The following is a 20063-nucleotide window of genomic DNA, read 5'->3' on the forward strand; positions in this document are numbered from 1 at the left end:
TACACGGAACAAAAGTTTTCCGCGCCGCGGAAAAATACATGCGAGAGCCGAGCGCACGCAGCAGCTGTCGGTTTTGCCGCTTTCGACTAGCTAGCGACCTATGTCGGAGATAATTTACATGGAAATGAGAATCGGCATTGATTTTACGTCGAAGCCAGTAACAGAACTAGCCGGGTGATAGATTGTCCCGCTGCCTGACGTCGATCAAGTTTTCTTGTCGAAAAGCCAGAGTGGAATTCCCCCTTGCTTCGACACCGGCGCGAGCGTTCGCCTCCTTCTCGATCGAATTCACGCTTTCTCGCTTCCTCGACGAATGTAAATTCCTGTCCAACCAGTGATCCTCTACGTGTCGATACACACGCCTCGCTCAGCAGCCTTGTTTTATATTTTTTATTGCGGTTACACTCGCGACTTCGTCGCAACGCGTCTAGCGAGTGGCACAGCCTCGAGTTTTCGCTGGCGGAACGAAATAGACGCCAAGTTCGACGCAAATGAAACGAAATGTGCCGCGAATAAATCGTTTTCCTCTTCTTTTCCATCTCGAAATAACTTCGAAAGGAGAAGTAATTTAAATCTATCTAGATGCAACCGTAGAAGTCGTAGCTGCGACGAAAGAACAACGCGTCGAGCGAAACGATTCGACAAATTACAGCGATCACCGTAAGTTCTACATTTTTTTTTTTCTTCGTAAAACTATCGTATTCACTGGGAAAGAAGAAAAATAGCATGACAGCAGTTAATTTTTACGTAAGTAGAAAACCAGCAAAACAGAATATTTCTTTTTTTATAGAAAAATTAAGCTCGGCATGCAACGAAATTAAATTTTGGATGGAAATTAACATCGCACAGGTACCCGCGCCAATTTTCAACGAGTTTCGCGTAATTTAGGTATACTTTTAATGAAATTTCGCATCTCTTATCTACAGAATTAGAAATTTTAAGACGGCGATTCGCCTAATTAACAATGAAAATCGAACAAATACGTGCAATATAAAATAACAAAGGATCGCTCACCAGGTTGCTAACATTTCCTTCGATTTTCCATAGTTTTCGCACCGCGACAAGCACACGTCGTGTCAGGGAACACGATGGTGAAATTGCACCATTAATTTAACAAGCGACGCGCCACACATTCGCCCGTAATTTCCAACCGGGTCATTAAGGTGGCGCTTATATTTCTTGTAACCATATTATCGAAAAATCTACGGGCTCGGAAATTGCCGGCATAGGTAAGACTATATAGATGCACGATCGCTTTTAACGACCTGCAACGAAACTCTGTGAATACGTTCGGATCATCGCGTTTCCTCGTCCATTGCGGTACCAAAGAGGCCACCATTCCACTCAAACATCACGAAACCTTGACACGGAAAATATTACTTGGATGTTTCGTTCACGCGATCGATCCTTAGGCCGAGGCAAACGCGTTCAAACATATTTTCTAAAAATTGCTCGACTATTAATTATCGCTTCCAGATAAACGAGTATTCGTACAACGATTGGCTTCCGCTACGAAACTGAACGCGGATTCACGCTACGAATTTTCAAGGAGGAAGTCGTTCAACCAAATTCGTCATTTCTTGTTTCCTCGTAGAACGTCGAACGGACTGAGATCGGTTGGCCGCAATGTCCCAATAAGTCCGTGAATATCTATAAAAATGTCGGACATGTTTCCGAAACTTTAAATCGCTGGCTATTATTCCGACGGAGAGTAGACGAGCCGGCCGAAAGTTCTTCGATAAATCACCTTGAAAAAGCGAACAGGGTCGGTGGAAGGGCAGGGAGGAGGAAGGGGCGGAGTTGCGAAACTAATAAATATTAATACTGTATGGTTACTTCATAATCGATCGAAACCTTTTTGCAACCATCCTTTACGAACAATTTAACCCAACCCTTGCCGGTTTACGGAGGGTCAGGTTAACTCTCTGTATTCTCCGATCGGACACAGTTTCCGAAATTATTTCACGACGTCCATTCTCACCAATTGCTTTGCGATAATTTTTTATTTCACCAATAAAAAAAGGATTCATCCGGTCAGACGCGCGATCGCGAAAAATCCGATAAATTTAACAGTGCGCGCCCGCGCTGCGTGAATCCTCGTAAACGTCGCGATATACATCCCCGTTCATTATGCAACGATATTGCACCGATATCTAGCGAGCACGCGGGTTACAAAAAAAAAAAAAAAAAAAAAAGGAAGCAGCGAGCATTAGTTTGGAATTGCAACGAATATCGGGAATATCGCGAGCGCGCGTCCGCGCGTAACAGAACGAGATTTAACCGGGACGATGAATTTCACTCGTAATATAGGCCGAACACGCAACACCATGCGTAAATGTGGTTGTTTTCGAAAACATAATAGGAGTAATTGTCTCGCTCCACGTCCCAGAGGCTCTGGAACGCCGTGTGTACGCTTTGATCGAGACGTTGGACTATAGTCACCTGCGTCACTAATTTATACCTTTTAACAGGAAGAATAAATGTTACGATACAAATAAATAATACAAAGGATGAATGATGATGCTTTCTAAAAGTTAGAACTTTGCGTTTTCATTAAAGATACAACTGTAGGATATACCAGGGTCGAAGATAACAAGGGGCGAAGTCAAGAAATGAAATATTTCCAAATACGATTATAGTTGCACTGCGAGGTCAAAGTGTAAACAAACGATTACGATAGTATTTCCAATAATATCAGATAAACGTTTAAACTGCTGGTATGAAGATTCGTTTTCTAACTCTAACAGCTTCTACAAAATCCAGTATGCTAAAGTGAGATCGTTACTTTCAACCCCGGGTTATTCTACTGTCTGTGCGGTTCTCGAGCGTCGAATCTCGAATTAAAAACAAGAGAAACGATTTTTGGCGACAGCAGCTGTTGCGAAAGAATTTACGAGCGAACCTCGAGGTAAGCTCGTTTGAAATTTGTTGGCATCGCGAACGTTCCGCGTTTATTGCGAGCAACGTAAACGTGTCGAGCATTATTACCTATCGTAATCCTTTTTGCAGAGTGCGTTTTGCAAATCCGATCCAATCTCCAAGCACAATTTCGCCATGTGATTTGGATGATATGCCGTCACCGGCGATAATTTACTCTCCATCGTCTCCATCACCAGTTTATCGACCACTTCGACATCGAAAGGGTTAAATGAGCTGAGCCGATAAGTGTTTTGATACCTGGGAACCTGCATTGTTCGATCGATCGTGTGCCGCCAAATCGTGTTAATTAGACCGTGGTCGTTCGTTTCTAAACCACTGCGTCTGTTCACGCGTTTTCCATACATTACTTTTACGTACCTTCAATCGATCTCCACGTTTATGATAGAACACGCGACTTGCCGAATTCAGCAAAGCGGAGAACCTCATCGACAACCTCTTCTTGTCTTGCATCTGCATCGATGTTTTTAAACGATTTAGCATTAACCTACCGATTCCTACTAATCGACCTATTATTTTACCTCGTTGAATTGTACTTGTCTCAGTTTGTCGATCTTTGGTAGATTCGGATTCGAAGGCCGAAACCTCGACCCATGAACTTCGGCATTTTTGCTATGTTGTTGATTCATAATCCAAAAATATAATTAAAAAGGACGACGTTCGAAAGTCGTCTGGACGCGGATCGAACAAAAGAACGTTCGCGGGAATGAAGTTGAATCTATATCGCGGTACAGGCTTACATCGAAGGAAACAAACGCGCAAATATTAGGGCGCGTTTAAAAAAAAGTTACCAGCTTTTCACGAGCTTTATTTTTCGATCAACGAATAGAGTCCGAAAAATAAAAGATACAAATTTCGCAGGTAATAAATTGAAAGATGGATCGTAACGATAAATATCGACGAAGTTCGTGGTTTTCAAGGTTTCCACGAACGAATTGATAGAAATTCGAAAACGTAACTAACAATACGAGATTTTAATTGAGTGCTGTTAGATGAAGCACGAGTCTTTGTACGACCCTGGATGACATGACATCAATCGGTGCAGCTGCTCGATGCTTTAATTTAGGGCCTCGCTATATCGCGGATATTCTGCCGCAAATACAATTTCCTATAGCTGGACTCGATACAAAGTCTAAATTCAATTTCCCACGACTCAGTGCAATTCACGTTTCAACGTAGCTCGATCTCGCTCGGTCGAGAGACTGAAACAATAAGATGAAGATACAGAGCGTTCGTATTATAGCCAGGAGTCTCGCACAAAGCAAACAACGCACTGCGGCTCTTAATTTATATCGAATATAAGAAGCTTAGTAAGGAAGAAAATCTTGAAAGAAAGTCTCGGGCAAATTCGCGTCTACTTATATTTTATTTCAATTTTCTTCGTCCTGTGCTCTTTAGAGGGGTATTATCGAGAAGACGAATCACAGTAGAAAGAGAAAATCGTATCTATCTCTTCTTCGTCCGTTCGATTCTCTTACCTGTTCGTGTAATATACGGGTGTATTATCGCGATCGTTGCTCGCGATCTTAACCCCAGGAACATCCAGTTTCTCTCAACTTCAGCCTGTCCGCTTATTGATGCTAAAACAATATCAACGCGTTCGAAAATTAACAACAACGAAAGCGTCGGAAAATCGGCTGACGAGAAGCCTTCTGACGTAGCAAGAATTACTACGGCGTGTAACAAACGTAATTTTTCGGTACAAAACGCACGAATCTCCGGATAAGAAAGCCGAAATTAAGCCGATTAGCGACGGGGCGTTGGAACTCGAAGAATCTCCTGAGTGGTAGCGTTTTATGTCGGAAACATCGAGAAGTCGTTACAGGTATGGCGAATGCATCGCTATTAATCGTAAAAGTATTGAATATTCGGAAGATAAACGATAGGGAAGAAAGCCGAGAATGCAGGAGCATCGGCAGGCGCCTTATCTTTCTTAAAGGCAAACCTGTCGATTCGAATGCAACGCGGTACGCGAATAAATGGTAGAAGGAGCCGTGAACTTCGATTTTTCATCGATAAAATTCATAGTTGATTTATGCCAGCCGGCTTTATTGCGAGTTCTCGGGAATAAGGGAGATGGGCCGTGGGTTATAAGAGTTCGAGACACGCGCGAGTCTTCTCTCGATAAAACCATCGATATTTGCGTGTACAGTGCATTCCTCGTATAATTCAACTTGCATTCTCGCCGATTACGTGACACCCATTGCTGATCCTATCCGCAATGAAAACTATAGGATTCTCTACAATGGGGAAAGAATCTAAGAATAAGAAAACGGACGAGCAACGGCCGTGCGACCGGTTCTTATCGATTTTCTAAGGAACTTGCTAACTGTAAACGTGCAAGTTTCCAGGCTCTGTCTGGCCCGTTGAATCTCACAGAGTGTTAATTGCTAAGATACTTTCATCGATTGGTAATTCGTAATGCTGCCGACGAGCCAGAACAAAGTGGCACAGAGTGCTCTGAAAATTACGGTCGCCTTGTTCGAGCTCATTAACTTGGAGCTGGCAAGTCGTTAGATACCGTAGGAAGAAAGTTGCCCGTAGACTTGTACAACTACCTTCTCGTATAACAAATTTACTAAAACTCCGGTCGTCTACCGACCTTACAGGTGCCGCTCTAAATCTGCACGGGACTTAACTTTTCCATAACAAACGACATTCGAATTCTCGTTAAACGTGGAATTCGTGAAACGCGCGGATAAAAATATCGTTCGTTTGACAAACGTTTCCTAGATTTAGTCTGGAACGTGTTCACGTTTGTAGTTTAAAGTAAATGCTAAACGAATCGTTTCGCGAGAATTTATGATCGATCGAAGGAAAGTCGAGCTTCGAACATTTGTCCGCGCGCAAAGCGAAAGAGTGCTATCACAAAATTGCACGCGCAGCATTGTTCCACGTAGCTGATAGTCAAACGACCATCGATCGCTTCGAGTTGCCGTTTCGTTCGTGCATAATTTAAACGACGGCCGATTATCGCTAAACTTATTGACGATTAAAATATAAGACTCGTCCGATATCAAAGAAATTAAAATGAAAAATGTATGAAACGATGTGAATGACAATATACGGATCTTTATATCCTTTATCGAAAACCACCGAAAAATCCTAACAATGCACCGTTATAAATTCATAAAATTGCCATGACCAATTATCGATCGATTACTTTGAACAGGACATTTTCCGTATACTCTATCGAAAATAATTCGCAACCTCGAGGAAACGCTATGAGCCGATAAAATTGCTAGGAAAGATTTTAAATCGGTTTAGCTTGACAGTGAGATAGGGTAATACTTACTTACAATTTGCTTCAAGGTTTAGGATTTAAGCTGTCCGCTCCCGTGCAATTGTTAAATCCACACACTACACCGTATAGATGGAGTAATAAATAGTAATAATAAAAAATTGCTTATCCGGCCATTCTGGTAGTTCTAGCGTTAAATAGAAACGTACTATTCGTTAATCTCCTTTGTTCAGCCTGATTCAGTTTTCACCTTTTTACAACGCTTGAAGGGAAAGGAATGTAAAAAAGCATTCTCCGTCACTTTATACACCGAGCACATTCGCGTGAGATTTTCAGCCCGAGCGAAGAGACCGTTATACGCGAATTTAAATGCTTCTGTAAATAAGATAAGAGGCGAGAGGGATTACGGAGCGAAGTTATTTGTCTTAATAATCGCAAGTGGAATCTGCACCAAACGGTTAAACGAAGCGCTCTTCGTTGGTTCCTGAATCCTCTGCGCAATCCATCACGCTAAGTAAAAGAAAAAAAATGATACTTACGCTCGAAATTATTCGGATATTATCTATTTCTATTCTCGATCAGACGTTTCTTGATTGTAAAATTACGAACAATTCGAACTGCGACTTTGGACATTTCGAATCGTCTTGAAAATTCCCAAATATTCCTAACATAGCGATTACACCTTTGATTATCGAGACTTCGTCGACTTAACAGCTATCTTTAAAAGACTTTCATTTTTTAGCCCATCGGCTCGTCATCGTCCCCAATCGCGTCAAATGAAAATTCTCTGGATTAATCGCGAAATGAAATTAAGATGAGAAAGTCAACGAATATATACTTATCGTATCTTCCTCTCGTGATTTATCATATTACAAAGAAAGAAAAGAAACGTTTCGATCGAAGGATCTTACCTGTTGGAGCGTGGACAAGCTCGGCTAGCGTCGAAGGGAATCCGTACGAAGCGACAATCGACGAGTCGTTAATCTTATACAAGATGTTGGAGTTGAAGGCGTAAGGTTAAAAGGAGACGGGCGACGTTTCCGGTATCCGTGGTAACGGCAATTTCTACTCGGAAATTCCGGCGATCGTGGTCAGAGAGGAGCACGCACCGCAGGCGAAGAGACAAGAGCATCGGCTTCCCATGAATTTACATTGGCAATGTGTTCTCGTCTCCATTTCGCGGCAGCTACCTAACGGATGCTTCTGTGTGATTTGCATAAAATGAGACCGGTGAGCGTTCGCAGTGTCTCCCCGAGGGACGTGTGCACGGGCACAGTACGCATAGCTGGACTTCAGAACTGTCCCTTCCATTATCGGAAAACGTGGTCCGGATTTAATACCGATAAGCCGGTTAATCGACCGGACCACGTCGATGCGTTAACGTTACACGGAAATTAACTTAAAACTTCAAAAACCATCCTGTCGTTGCCATTCTCTTTCCATTCGTTCGTGAAGGATGAAAAATAAGAGCGATCGGTAGGCGACACAGGTTCGATTTAACTCGCCGACAGATCGCTAGAATAATCGAAACGAGCCAGTGTTGATTAACAGATATATTGTGCCTATTAACAAATCGTTCGTTTGTCCTGTTTCTCTTTTTTTCTTTTTTAACTCGTAATCATACGAATCGCGAAGTATTTATTATTCTACAGGAATGTTACAGAGTTCGGTGCACATCGATAAGGTGTTGGAGCGCAGCGAACGAGTTAGGAAATTCGCAGCACGACGCGCAACGTAACGAGTCATCTCTCGATGATATAATATTTCGGAGTCGAGGTTCGCTGGGTTCTCGATTCATAGAAAATTCAGTTCGCGCGATAAACGTCGAAGCTCGTAAATCACAGGACCCGGGACCTCTTCTCTCGATGTGTGTCGTCCAACGAAAGTCGGGGATATGGTCGACGGGACGCGACGTCTTGACAGACAAAAGAACGGCAGACGGAGAAGAGCTCGCTCACCGAAATATCGTGTCCACCAGTAGGACCAGGCTGAATAAAATCACTCTCCTGTTGATGTTCCCGGTACCGCCGTGCTGCATCGCCGCAGGATGTTCACCTAGAAAGAAAGTCCGTTCACCGAGTTTGATCTGTCGCAGCGATCCATCGCGTAGAACCAGGACACCGGGAGAAAGGAGAGAAAATTTCGTGGAAATTTCGAAAATTCCACCGGCAAATGAAATTTACATAACGAGAGTAGCTGCTAGTTTAATTTCAATTCGCGATTATTTTTTCGTCCCGCGCGATTCCCCTGCGTTTCCGATTTGTTCGTTACCGACTAACGAGAAAACTGTAACGAGTTACGTGAGTTACAACAATCGTCATCCAACGCTGTTCAAGGAATTACACGTCCTTGAAAACGACGTAGAATTCGTAAATTTCTCCTTAACGAGAACGAGCGTTCTTTCCTTTTCCACTTTCCTTTCCTTTATCCACGTTTATCCTTGTTCATGTTCGCATTCTTGCTTTCGTTTGCCGCCTAACTATTCGTTCATTCGCGAACTTTTGCATGCAACGAAGCGATCGAAAGTACTCCGGTGAAATTTCCTCCGGTAAACCTTTCGATAAGGGCCTTTCGTGAAATGTTCTTAAAGTACGTCGACAATGCTTTGATGCCTCAACGGAATCTCGAGGGCTTGATGGAACGAAGCAGGTATTTTTGTTTATCCCGAGAAGAGGCCTCCCCTTCGAGATTTAATCGAGCGTATTTTATATATTTTATCCTCACCGTTCAACACGTGAACCATCACATTTGCCGGAGCAACTTTGCTCGAGACGCACGTGTAATTCCCGCTGTCATCGAGCTGAGCACGCGTTATTAGCAGCTTGCTAGTGGTCCCGTTCTTACCTTTCTCCGTTTCCAGGGAAACGCCACCCCTGCCAAAGGTAAAGACGTTATTACACACGAATTCCGATAACCGATCTGATATCGATGCTGTCTCGTGTTTTGACCGATGTTTGCTTTCGCAGCTACCGACTCGATTCGCCACGTAATCGAGACGGTCGTGCAATTACAGCCGCCTTTATTTTCTTCACAATTTATTTCTTTCCTTTCTTCTCTCTTTGATCGCGCTCGACGAACAACAAAAAGAAGAATAAACGAAAGTTGATATTAAGATGAGACGCACCTTGGACCATCGAAATCGATCACCGCACCGGCATGGTACCAAGTCACGTTACTCGGAGGAATATCTTGCACGTCCACGATGCAGGTCAAGCTGATCGTACTGCCCCTCTTCACGTAAATCTCTTCGGGCCCCGTGATCTTTGCCTGAACATCTAATATATCAAGACGATGAAGAGGAGCGGAAAATACGAGTCGACCAACTGTTTGACGCATGACAAATTAAGGGGTTCGCTGGTCGGTGAGTTTGTGTATAGATCCGGAGCGGAGATCCTGCTTTAGAAATTCACGACAAGACTTAACTGAAAGTCCGGGCCGGATAACGTACATGAATAAAGAATCAATGAATAAAAGATACTCGCGAGTAAGTAAAATTTATTCATAGCTGTGCCGTTATTTTAGTCGATAAGTAGGATAACTAGAAGTCGAAGCAAAAGGTTGGATAGCCGTGCTCGCGCGACGACACTGAACGCTTTAAGCAAGGCAATATTTGTTACCGGAGAAAAAGATTTAAACGTTAATTAGAACACGGTCTCGTGAAAATGCGATTCAAGCTGTACAAGATTACGCAAAGTAGGCGGCTTCCGTGTCTCTGATCCCTTGAAAAGTTTCGCTCAACGAAACCGTGGGCGAGTGTTAAATTTTCTGCTCGCCAAACGAGCGAACGGACGAACGAACGGAACGAGCGAACAGCTCGTCCCAAATAGAACATTTTCCACGGAAAATGAACCTAAGCGTCTAGCATGGATATTGAGTAAGGGGGTCCGAAGAAGCGACAGAAACTCACCCAAAACTTTCAAAGTAACCGCTCTATATATCTTGGGTTCTGTATTAACTTGACACTCGTAAATGCCGGCATCCCGTGGTTGCACGTAATCTATTCGCAGATTCCAGTCGTCGCGCTCCGGATTGCCGACTATCGTAAATCTTGCGTCGCTCGTATAAGTCACTGACATGGATGTTAAGATGTGTAAGTCCCTTTTTCGAATCCATGACACCTGGGACAAATACCGAATGAGATATGGAATATTTTGCTGGCCGTTAACTAGCCGTGATATTGAATCCCTTTTACATGCCTCTACCCCCGTGAAATATGCACGTCGTCACGTTCCACGCTGTCGAGTTACGCTTCCTGTTTTCCTCGCGTTTCAATACGATCTGACAAATTCGTTATTGGAAAGCTAACTGACTGCGTTCAAAGGCAATATAAACGAGTTAAGATCGCTTGGAAGAAGAAAGAATTTCTCGCGATAAGAAGTAGGTAAATGGTTGTAGCGCAAAAAAAAGCTTGAAGAGAAAAGCATTTATACCGCAACGCGCTAATCGTTTATCCATTAACCAAGGAAATTAGGAAAGCATTGGTAAATTCAAGAACACGTTGCGCGAAAGCGTCACTTTACATTCCAGTTAACGTACCAGAACTACGATACCTTCTTCCTTTAATTAACCGGTTAAACATTTACATATTCTCTCTTTTCATCTTGATCCATTTAAAAGATTTCAATCGAGAATTTCATATTGCTCTGGCAGTTGCTCCTCGCGATTTACGATTACTGGAATTTCTACGGTATACGATCTTAAACGGCTCTTGTAACTTAAATATTTACCAGAGCATCGTATCCTAAATTTCTAGTACATCCTACGTTCCGAGTATATACGGAAATATAGTTTCGACTATCTCGGCGTAATTCCAAATAGCACGTGATCCTAATTCGCAAAGTAGCAGTAACATTGCTCTTGCAATAATCTACTAATTATTACGAGTCGAAATGAAGATTATAATTAATTCTATTTGAGTTTCTTTTAAATATTCGATTAATTTTGATTGATTTTCTTTGAAACATACGAGAGAAAGAATTTTTTTTACTTTCTTTCTTTTTTAGAACTTCGAACAAAAGTATATCTTACGGTGTGTATATAGAGCAACGTAATCTCGTGAAAATCTAACTAAACGTTTATTCACGAAGTAACGTTGTTTTCTTCGAATTTGATTCGCTATTATTTCTAAAGTTTCTAACGTAATCGCGAAGCGTGCAATGTGACACTACTATTCAAAGAAACGTGAAACTCACGGTTCTGTTCCCCAAGTTCTTAACACGACACAACAGCACAACAGTTTGTCCAACAACGGTGGTCACTTTTTGGGATGAGTCTTTATAAAAATACGTCCTCTTCGTTCCTCGTTGCGAGCGTTCCCCTTTATCGGGCTTTTCCCCGTCGAATCGTTGCACCGCTAAAATTCAGGTATCACGCTTGAACCATCGGAAAGCTTTGCCCTTTCGTTTACGAACTTCTATATCCAGCTTTTTAAATGAAACGACCCAAGGATTAAAGCGTCTGACGCTAGCCAATTTTTACATACTGGAACGTATTTGCTTAATAAATCCCACAGGCAATTCTTTTCATCAAGAAAAATGTTTAAATACCGAATAATCAAAGAATCATCTTTTCGTTGATTTTTTACCAATAAAGTATCCTTCTTCGTTGCCTCGTTGATTGTAACGCACATAATTAAGTATGATTCTAATGAAAAAGAGATTGTAAAAATTGAATGAAAATATTAATGATCATAATAATATATAATTCTTTAATTTATCAAATCTATCATCGATCATATTAATTATTACTATTGATTCATAGCAATCTGCAATCAACGAAGATTTGTGTTTTTTTAATTTGTACACTGAGACTAATTGTACCTAAGTTCCGGTGACCGGAAGGCGGTTCTGCGTGTAACAGGTATCCGATTCCAAGCAATATAAGGGCCATGCCATGGAACGGTGCCATTTTTTTACGTACGAGACTCTTTCATCTTCATCCGTCGCTCTTTCTGTTTCCCTAAAGTTTTAACGAGTCTCCAAGAACCATCGATGATCTGTCGGTCATCACTCGATCATTACAATTCTTCGTCCTCCATCTCCTGAAGAATTCCTTCGAGGTAGTCATGTAACCGACGCTTTTACTTCTTGCAAGTAATAAATGAACTAAATTTTCACCCACATAATTCATAAATGCTTCAATTCCATCACAAGATAACGATGACTGTAATCTTATAATGTTTTTTTAATAATTTTATAATCTAAATAGTTAAGGTAACAAAGATCTCGATCAAAGAAGAAAAGAAGAAAAAGAGCTGCAGGTATATTCAATGAGAAGATAATCTTAAACAAGCTTAAAATAAACTTCTTGTCTCGATGATAACAGTGGGTTTATTCATAGAAAAAGGCGCGACGTTTAATATCCTCGTCTTTATTCAAGAAACAATGGAAAATGGAAAATGTAAAGAAAACTTGTTAGCTTGGCTACTTCTCGACGCTCGATCATCGGAGATTCAACAACGGAACAGCTTCAAGAACAGCGCGCTTCGATAGCGTTCCAAATACTGAAAGCTGCTCCTGCTCGAGGAAACGAAAAAGCTAAAATCAGGGTGCAGTGGCGCCTCGCGATGCTCCCGATATTTGCGATTGCGCCAACAACTCGATCCATTCTTATAATTTCTATCTAAAACGTCTATTTATCCTTTAATTATGAGAAGAGTTTAGCTTCTACCAAAATTAAATACGTTTAAAAATCGCATATCCTAGAAAATCCTTAAAAATTCAGGAGAATAAGGGATATAATATTGAATCAAAAATATTTTATAGGATTAAAAATAATATATCTCACTTCAATGATTTAACAATTGTTTAACAGAAATACAGGCAGCGACCGTTCAATGTGCAAATGTCAACATGAAAGATAATTATATACATACATGTATAAAGATACATTTTAAATTCTTCCAATAAAGAAAAAGGAATACCGTGTGATTTTCAGTCAACACAAATATTACATACATATTAGGTAATAAAATATAGTCTGAATTTTCTTATTTTTACATTAACAGGTACGTATATACTTACATACTAGAATAAATTTCTTATAATAGAAAACATGATAAAATTTACATATTACAACGACACTCCTTTACTAATAGAATATAAACGTATAAAAATATCCAATAATTCAGTGATAACATACTACTGAGCAGAATAAAATTTTATATATATATATTATGTATATTCAAGATACACTATAGAAATCTAATTCCTAAAGAAATCACCTTTTGTACCACCAGTTTTTGAAACCAATTCGATATCGGATATTTTCATCGATTTCGGAGACGCCGCGTATTTGCACATATCATAAATTGTTAAAGCCGCAATACTCACAGCTGTTAAAGCTTCCATCTCTACACCAGTTTTACCAGTACACCTAATTTCCGCTGTGATCTCTATGCAATGTAATTCTTCGTTTAAACGCAAATGTACATTTGCATAAGATAACGGAAGTGGATGACATAATGGTATTAAATCAGAAGTACGTTTTGCTGCCATGATACCCGCTAATTGTGCTACGGACAATACATCGCCTTTTTTTACATTATTTTCAGCTATCAATTTGCTTATTGTTGAATTAACTTGTACAATTCCTCTTGCTATTGCGATGCGTTTAGTTTCGTTTTTCGAACCAACGTCTACCATACTTGCTTTGCCACTTTGATCCACATGCGACAGAGACGAAAATACTCTTACATTTGTACCATTTTTAAACTGTAGTCTCACGTAATCCATTAAATACTGTCGCGGTATATTATTTTGGAAATTTTTATATCTTCTCAGGTGTACATATTTCTTTGTAACTGTAAGTACAAATGTAAAATTAAACGTATAGTAGTTTTGGAACTGCATTATTAATAGCAAAAACATTGAGCGATAACGTTTGTGAATAGCATCGATACATTATTTTATATTAACTTAAAATTCCCGTAATAATAGATTAACCCCCAATCAGAATCATTGGCCTGTTTTCCATGCGGGATAGATTCAACATTCCTGAAACACATACATTGTCGAAAACATATAAACGTTATCGCTTTATACCTAGATTAATATTTTATGACAAGATAATCTTTCATCATTTAATCCTACATCAATCATGTGGATTAAAGATAAAACTTAATACCTGCATGTTGCTTCTTTTTACGCCATACTGCTTCTCCAATCATTTCTTTTAAAACATCGTTAGACGCTCCGCTACGTAACGCATCTCGAAGAGATACTTCCCCTTTTCCCTCAAATAAACAGACTTTTAAATTTCCATCTGCTGTTATTCTTAACCGATTACACGAGTTACAAAAATGGTCACTCATTGATGTAATAAATCCAACTTGTCCTGTAAATCCAGGTACAAAGTATGCCTATTACAAAAAGATAAATTATGCTTTTACCAACAGGTATATAAATTAAACAATGAACTTATATAATCTTTTAAATTACACACTTTAGATGTATCATTGTACTCATTTGGAAGACGTTGCAAATCAGGATATGTATCTCTAATAAGATCTTTCATGGCCTTGAAAGAAACCATTTTATTCTCTTTCCACTCATTACCTTGGAAAGGCATATACTCAATAAAACGTACATCAATCGGACGATCTTTTGTTAGATTAACAAAATCAATTATCTCATCATCATTAGAACCTTTCATTACCACACAATTTATCTATGATTTATTTTATATAAATTTTTATATATAGCTTTAATAATAAATAGATACAAACTAATTCTTTCTCACCTTTACTGGATTGTAACCTAATTGAATAGCAAGATCAATTGCAGTCATAACTCTAGACCATCCCTTCCTACGGGTAAATTGTTCAAAACGATTTTCTCTTAAAGTATCTAATGAAATATTTATTGCATCTAACCCAGCGTATTGAAGTGATGGTAACTGGCGCGTTAATGTCAATCCATTAGTAGTAATTGCAACTTGTTTTAGATTAGGCAATTGTTTTAATCCAGCTATAATAATTATTTTTACTCAATAAGAAAGTTCAATATGTGATAAATATTGAATATGAGAATATTTACCAATAATATCCACAATGTCTTTCCTAACAGTTGGTTCACCACCAGTTAAACGTATCTTATTTACACCTTCATTTACAAATAATTCAGCTATTTTAATTATTTCATCTGTTTTTAAAATACCATCATTTTTTGTCAACTTAACTCCTTCTGCCGGCATACAATATAAACCTGTAATAAATGTAACATCTCATAAAAACATTTCAATTAAAGCAGTGAATATGATTTGATGAATACTCACATCGAAGATTACAACGCTCAGTAATAGAAATACGTAAATATGTATGACGTCTTCCAAATGAGTCTGTGAGTATATCATTGTTATCTGTTTTATTTAACAATTCTCTAAATCGCTGCACCTATAATAAAATAGGAAATATAGTGATGCAATTTTTTCACCATTTCATTTCTTATAATATAAAGCAATAATCATAAAAAATATATATGTACTATCCATGAACAAAAATATGTTTCTTCCACAAATAAAAACATACTCACTCTACGTGAAACATTAGATGACACAAATGCTTCAGTGGATGAATACACAGCACCGAGGATCGATTTCACAGTATTAATTTTACGAAACATTTAAGTAATATATCTTCTCAGAAAGTACAATGATCTATAACCTCTATGTTTAGTAGAAAATATTTTAATTTCCTACATAAGGAATAAAAAAATTATATAATTCCAGAAATTCCAAGATGGGCGACGTATTCACGTTATCTCTTTGGTGATTTCATTAGAACTATGTTACATGTTCTAGCTATGCAAGTATTTATCCTCGGAACAGTAGAAAACATCTTCAATAGCATTCAATTTGACGAAATCTATCATCGTGATAACAAATATTAATCCTACGATATGATTCGAATTACTTTGCCGCCTTTGTTCATTTCAACCAATCATGGTACACTTTATATAACCATTGCATATATTTTCTAGAATCTTTCACACATACGAAGTTTGACAGTTTGTACATAATCAGTTATACGGTACGTGTAACCTATCAAGAAATGAAATGTTATCTAAGCTATTAGCGGAATAAATTTCAGGAGACATGTCTTTATTTCCAGCTTATTCAAGTGAATCGAATAAATCTTCGATATCTAATGAATCGAAGAATTTTACAAAAGGTTAATTAAATATTTTATATATCAATGTCAATTATAAAATTGGTTATAATATGATGATTATTTTTAATTATAGAAAATGAGACAACTAGTTGGTTATACAATTCCAGTTACTTAGAACAAATTTCACCTAACAATCTTGTCAACTTTTCTTCTGAATCTTCGGATGAAACTACAAATGAAACTTCTTATTTACATAAACAAGAAACTATACATACTACTGCTTTAAAGAATCAGAAGCCTATATGTGGAGAAAGAAGAACATCTAAACATATAAAGAAAAAGAAAAAGGATAAAAAAAAATATGCATATGGGGAACGTGAATATGAGAAAGATGTAGAAAATGTGTATTTTGAAGATAAGTACAGAGACAAGGGAAATAATAATATAAATACACTTTACTCTAGTATCAAGCCGTATTATGACATTAAAATAAATTCCCTTGGTTTTCTTCCTTATAAAAAATCAAAAAAAGATAGTTATGAAAGATATTATGTAAAAAACATTGATTATATAGAAAAAAATAAAAAGAAAGATACTATTATCAGAAAAGAATCTATTACTAATTCATCAAAAGAAGAGCAATCTATTCCTTCATGGCACATTAAATTAGAAGAATTGCAGAAAGCTAAAACTAAAGAATATAATGAAAAATTGACAAATGATCCAAATGATATTCAATTATGGATTGAATATATAGAATTTCAGGTATATTATATTTGTATGTACTAAGAATTATTAAAACTTCTTACATAAATATTTTATTTCACATTTGCAGGATACATTAGGATATTTTCAACAATATCAAGCTGCAAAGGATGTTCATAGAGTAACAACATTAAAAAAATTATCTATAGTTGAAAAAGCTTTGGAAAAAAACATAGAATGTACAGATTTATTAAAATTAAAATTATCTTTCATGGGAGAAATTCTGCCTGCTGATGAATTTTCAAAGCAACTTGAAGTCCTAGTTAACAAAGATACAGGAAATATTGTTTTATGGCAAGAATTTATTATGACTACACAAGCTTCAGTAGCAATGTGTACAGTACCAAAAGTTTTAGATTTATATTCAAAATGTTTTTGTATTTTAAAGCAAAAAGCTAGAACAAATCCTCGAATATATGACGAACGATTACTACGTATGTAAAAGGTCGTAAATTATTTTATTTTTCTAATATATTGAGTTAAATGATAATGTCTAACTTATTATGAATAGAAATATTGTACTGGTGTCTAACGTTTCTACGACATACTGGACTTTGGGAACAAATGTGGGAAACAATACGTTTGAATCTTATTCTGAATCTTAGCTTAGATAAAGACAGTCTATCCTTTAAAAAAACAATAGATGAGAAGAAATTAAGTGAGTTACTAATTAGTAAAAAGATATTATTTATTTCCTGCATATTTATTAGCGTTATCCAATTACAGTTGGAATGGAGGAAGTAATATTGATGTCAAGATTACCACTCAATCAATTATGGCAAAGAACAGAATCACTAAGAGAGAATTGCCATTGGATTAGCGTCAGTAGAAGTGAATTAGACTTAGTTGGCGATTCTCGAAGATTTGTTTTACCCGACGATGTCGCAGATTTTGTTCATCCAATACTTTCAAGAAATTTGAGTTTTCGAATGGCGATTCATACATTACTTTTACTTAAAGTACCACTATTACCTACTCGCAATTATATGTTAAAAGTATGTCTGTATATATACAACGCGGACCAATTAGTAATTGATTTCCCACATTAAAATATTTGATATATATTGTTTTATTGATGTTTCAATAGTACTTATTATATACTTTGCTTATTTTCAGATGTTAACATTAGAAGAACTTGATTGGGGTGTAGAAACCTTAGAAATGTTGCTTCCATTTTTTTATCCTATGGTAGGTGAAATGACTGGTTGTAATGAAAGAAGAGAACTATTAAAGGGCATACTTGAAGGACGTTTAACGTCAGGTCCTCAGTACCTTACATTTCATCCTGCACAAGAATCATATTTGGATTTTATACGCGATATATTTTTTACAATCGCTGAAAATTTACCTCCTCTGCAACGTACAAGTATATATGTTTGGTGGTTAAGATTTGAAAGATTGCTCATTTTTCTTCAAAAAGATGATCTATTAAAACATGATAACAAGTAAGATTTATCTCATATTATTTTATATAAGTAGAAAAATTCGAAGACTTATGTATTTATATATATTTTACAGACGAAAAAAATTAAAAACAATATTAAAGGAATTCTTAAAAAAGGACGAAAATAGGAATAATTTACATTTTTATAGGGAATATGCATTGATAGAAAAAGAAATAGGAAAATTTGATAATTGCATAAATGTTTTACAGACAGCCATTCAATCTCAAAGTGCATGTCCTTCTGAAATTCATAATCCTGAAGAAAAATCAGCACTTCTAAGTTTGTATCGGACATTTATTGAAACTTTACTTAATTCAGAGACATATAAGGAAACACATAAAACACAGATATTAAATATTATGAGACAAATAATACCCGAAACAAATGGAAACCAGTTGCTACAAGTGGAACAATATTTAGAAAATTGCATACAAAATTTTTTACAAGAAGTTCCTTCAGAAAATGAAGAAAATATATATTTTTTACCAAACATCAAATGTGATACAATTGTTTGCTATGCGTATTTGCTATATGTACGAGATTCCGATATTAATAGAATAACTAGCATGTTTAGAAGCTGTATAAATCATTACAAAGACAGCCATTCTTTACAGGTATTAAACCTCATTTCTTTGTTTTTTATAATACAGATTGTACTATATATTTAACGTATTTTATATTTCAGGAAATATTACGGGAAAGTCAAATAGCGCTTTTGCAGTTACATTATAAATGGATCCAACATAAAAATCTCCTAAAGTCAGAAGTAGATGATATGATAAAATTATATCCAAATAACTTTTTTGCCCTTTCAGTATTTGCATGTATTGAGGTATACATAATAAAAAAAATACATAGTAATAAAAAATTATTTTTAAATTATGGCACAAAATATTTTAATTATAATATTTATTTGACAGAGTGAATTGCCTCTTTGGAAAAGCAACAGTCGCGTGACAAAGCTCCAATTATGGAAAGCATTTGCTATGTGTTTAGCAAGTCGAAAACGTATTCATTCTTTACGAGAGCTTAAAGATTATGTTAGTATGAACGCAGCAATTAATAAATTACTATATTTTCATCAAACACTTGCAAGGTATGTCCCTAAATAATCTATGTCAATTTGTTATATAGCATTTAAGAAAATTAAAAGCAAATATTACATTTACAGGATACCAACAATTAAAAATTGCCCCCTGTTATGGAGATTATATATGCTTCTTCTTAGGGAATATAATCTGTGTGAAAAAAAAGGAGAAGAAGTATACCATGAAAGTGTTGCATTATGTCCTTGGGCTAGAAGCATTTACATTGATGCAGCCGAGGTTGCACCTCAAATTCTTACGCAAGTTCAAGACGTAATACGAGAAAAAGAATTAAGAATGCATGTTACCCCAGAAGAATTGGACGTCTTACGCGGTTAATGTTAATGTATGGACATGTAAATATTTTATACTTTGTTAATCATTTATGTAAATAATATTTCTTTGTAATGTGCATATATATATATGTAAAAATAAAAATCCTATAAAAAATATACATTATTAATTTTGTGGAAGATATAAAT

At 37.1% G+C, this 20063-nt stretch overlaps 4 protein-coding genes across 9 annotated transcripts; 1 reads left to right on the forward strand and 3 right to left on the reverse strand.

Moving 5' to 3' along the window:
• Nucleotides 1–275: 275 nt before the first annotated feature.
• On the forward strand, nucleotides 276–20033 carry LOC117155732 (nuclear exosome regulator NRDE2). Of its 2 annotated transcripts, none has more exons than XM_033332012.2 (12): nucleotides 276–660; nucleotides 791–1229; nucleotides 15977–16346; nucleotides 16420–17051; nucleotides 17122–17485; nucleotides 17563–17709; nucleotides 17778–18046; nucleotides 18168–18496; nucleotides 18570–19110; nucleotides 19182–19328; nucleotides 19417–19592; nucleotides 19668–20033. In XM_033332012.2, exons 3-12 carry the CDS (start codon nucleotides 16271–16273, stop codon nucleotides 19918–19920), a joined length of 2934 nt encoding a protein of 977 aa, XP_033187903.2. In that variant the 5' UTR covers nucleotides 276–660; nucleotides 791–1229; nucleotides 15977–16270; the 3' UTR covers nucleotides 19921–20033. The 2 variants fall into 2 exon arrangements, with proteins under 2 accessions (XP_033187903.2, XP_076475520.1); XM_076619405.1 differs by lacking the exon at nucleotides 276–660 and having other exon boundaries at nucleotides 761–888; nucleotides 1048–1229.
• On the reverse strand, nucleotides 1932–3566 carry LOC117155766 (dynein light chain Tctex-type protein 2B). The gene is made up of 4 exons (XM_033332097.2): nucleotides 3459–3566; nucleotides 3298–3390; nucleotides 2989–3185; nucleotides 1932–2461 (listed from the first exon to the last, which is right to left on the reverse strand). Exons 1-4 carry the CDS (start codon nucleotides 3564–3566, stop codon nucleotides 2296–2298), a joined length of 564 nt encoding a protein of 187 aa, XP_033187988.1. The 3' UTR covers nucleotides 1932–2295.
• LOC117155739 (protein CEPU-1) lies at nucleotides 7686–12840 on the reverse strand. The gene is made up of 6 exons (XM_033332026.2): nucleotides 11998–12840; nucleotides 11371–11531; nucleotides 10086–10296; nucleotides 9303–9453; nucleotides 8903–9051; nucleotides 7686–8233 (listed from the first exon to the last, which is right to left on the reverse strand). The coding sequence occupies exons 1-6, from the start codon at nucleotides 12083–12085 to the stop codon at nucleotides 8133–8135; spliced, it is 861 nt and encodes a 286-aa protein (XP_033187917.1). The 5' UTR covers nucleotides 12086–12840; the 3' UTR covers nucleotides 7686–8132.
• Mocs1 (Molybdenum cofactor synthesis 1) lies at nucleotides 12935–16020 on the reverse strand. 5 transcript variants are annotated; one of them, XM_033332021.2, is made up of 8 exons: nucleotides 15709–16020; nucleotides 15452–15569; nucleotides 15214–15381; nucleotides 14918–15144; nucleotides 14621–14845; nucleotides 14303–14537; nucleotides 14122–14172; nucleotides 12935–13979 (listed from the first exon to the last, which is right to left on the reverse strand). In XM_033332021.2, the coding sequence occupies exons 1-8, from the start codon at nucleotides 15796–15798 to the stop codon at nucleotides 13381–13383; spliced, it is 1713 nt and encodes a 570-aa protein (XP_033187912.1). In that variant the 5' UTR covers nucleotides 15799–16020; the 3' UTR covers nucleotides 12935–13380. The 5 variants fall into 5 exon arrangements, with proteins under 5 accessions (XP_033187912.1, XP_033187909.1, XP_033187910.1 ...); XM_033332019.2 differs by having other exon boundaries at nucleotides 13841–13979; nucleotides 14095–14172; nucleotides 15709–15981; XM_033332020.2 differs by having other exon boundaries at nucleotides 13852–13979; nucleotides 14079–14172; nucleotides 15709–15981.
• Nucleotides 20034–20063: the final 30 nt, after the last annotated feature.

The sequence above is a fragment of the Bombus vancouverensis genome, chromosome 6 (assembly GCF_051014615.1).
Source record: "Bombus vancouverensis nearcticus chromosome 6, iyBomVanc1_principal, whole genome shotgun sequence".
NCBI classification, from domain to species: Eukaryota; Metazoa; Arthropoda; class Insecta; order Hymenoptera; family Apidae; genus Bombus; species Bombus vancouverensis.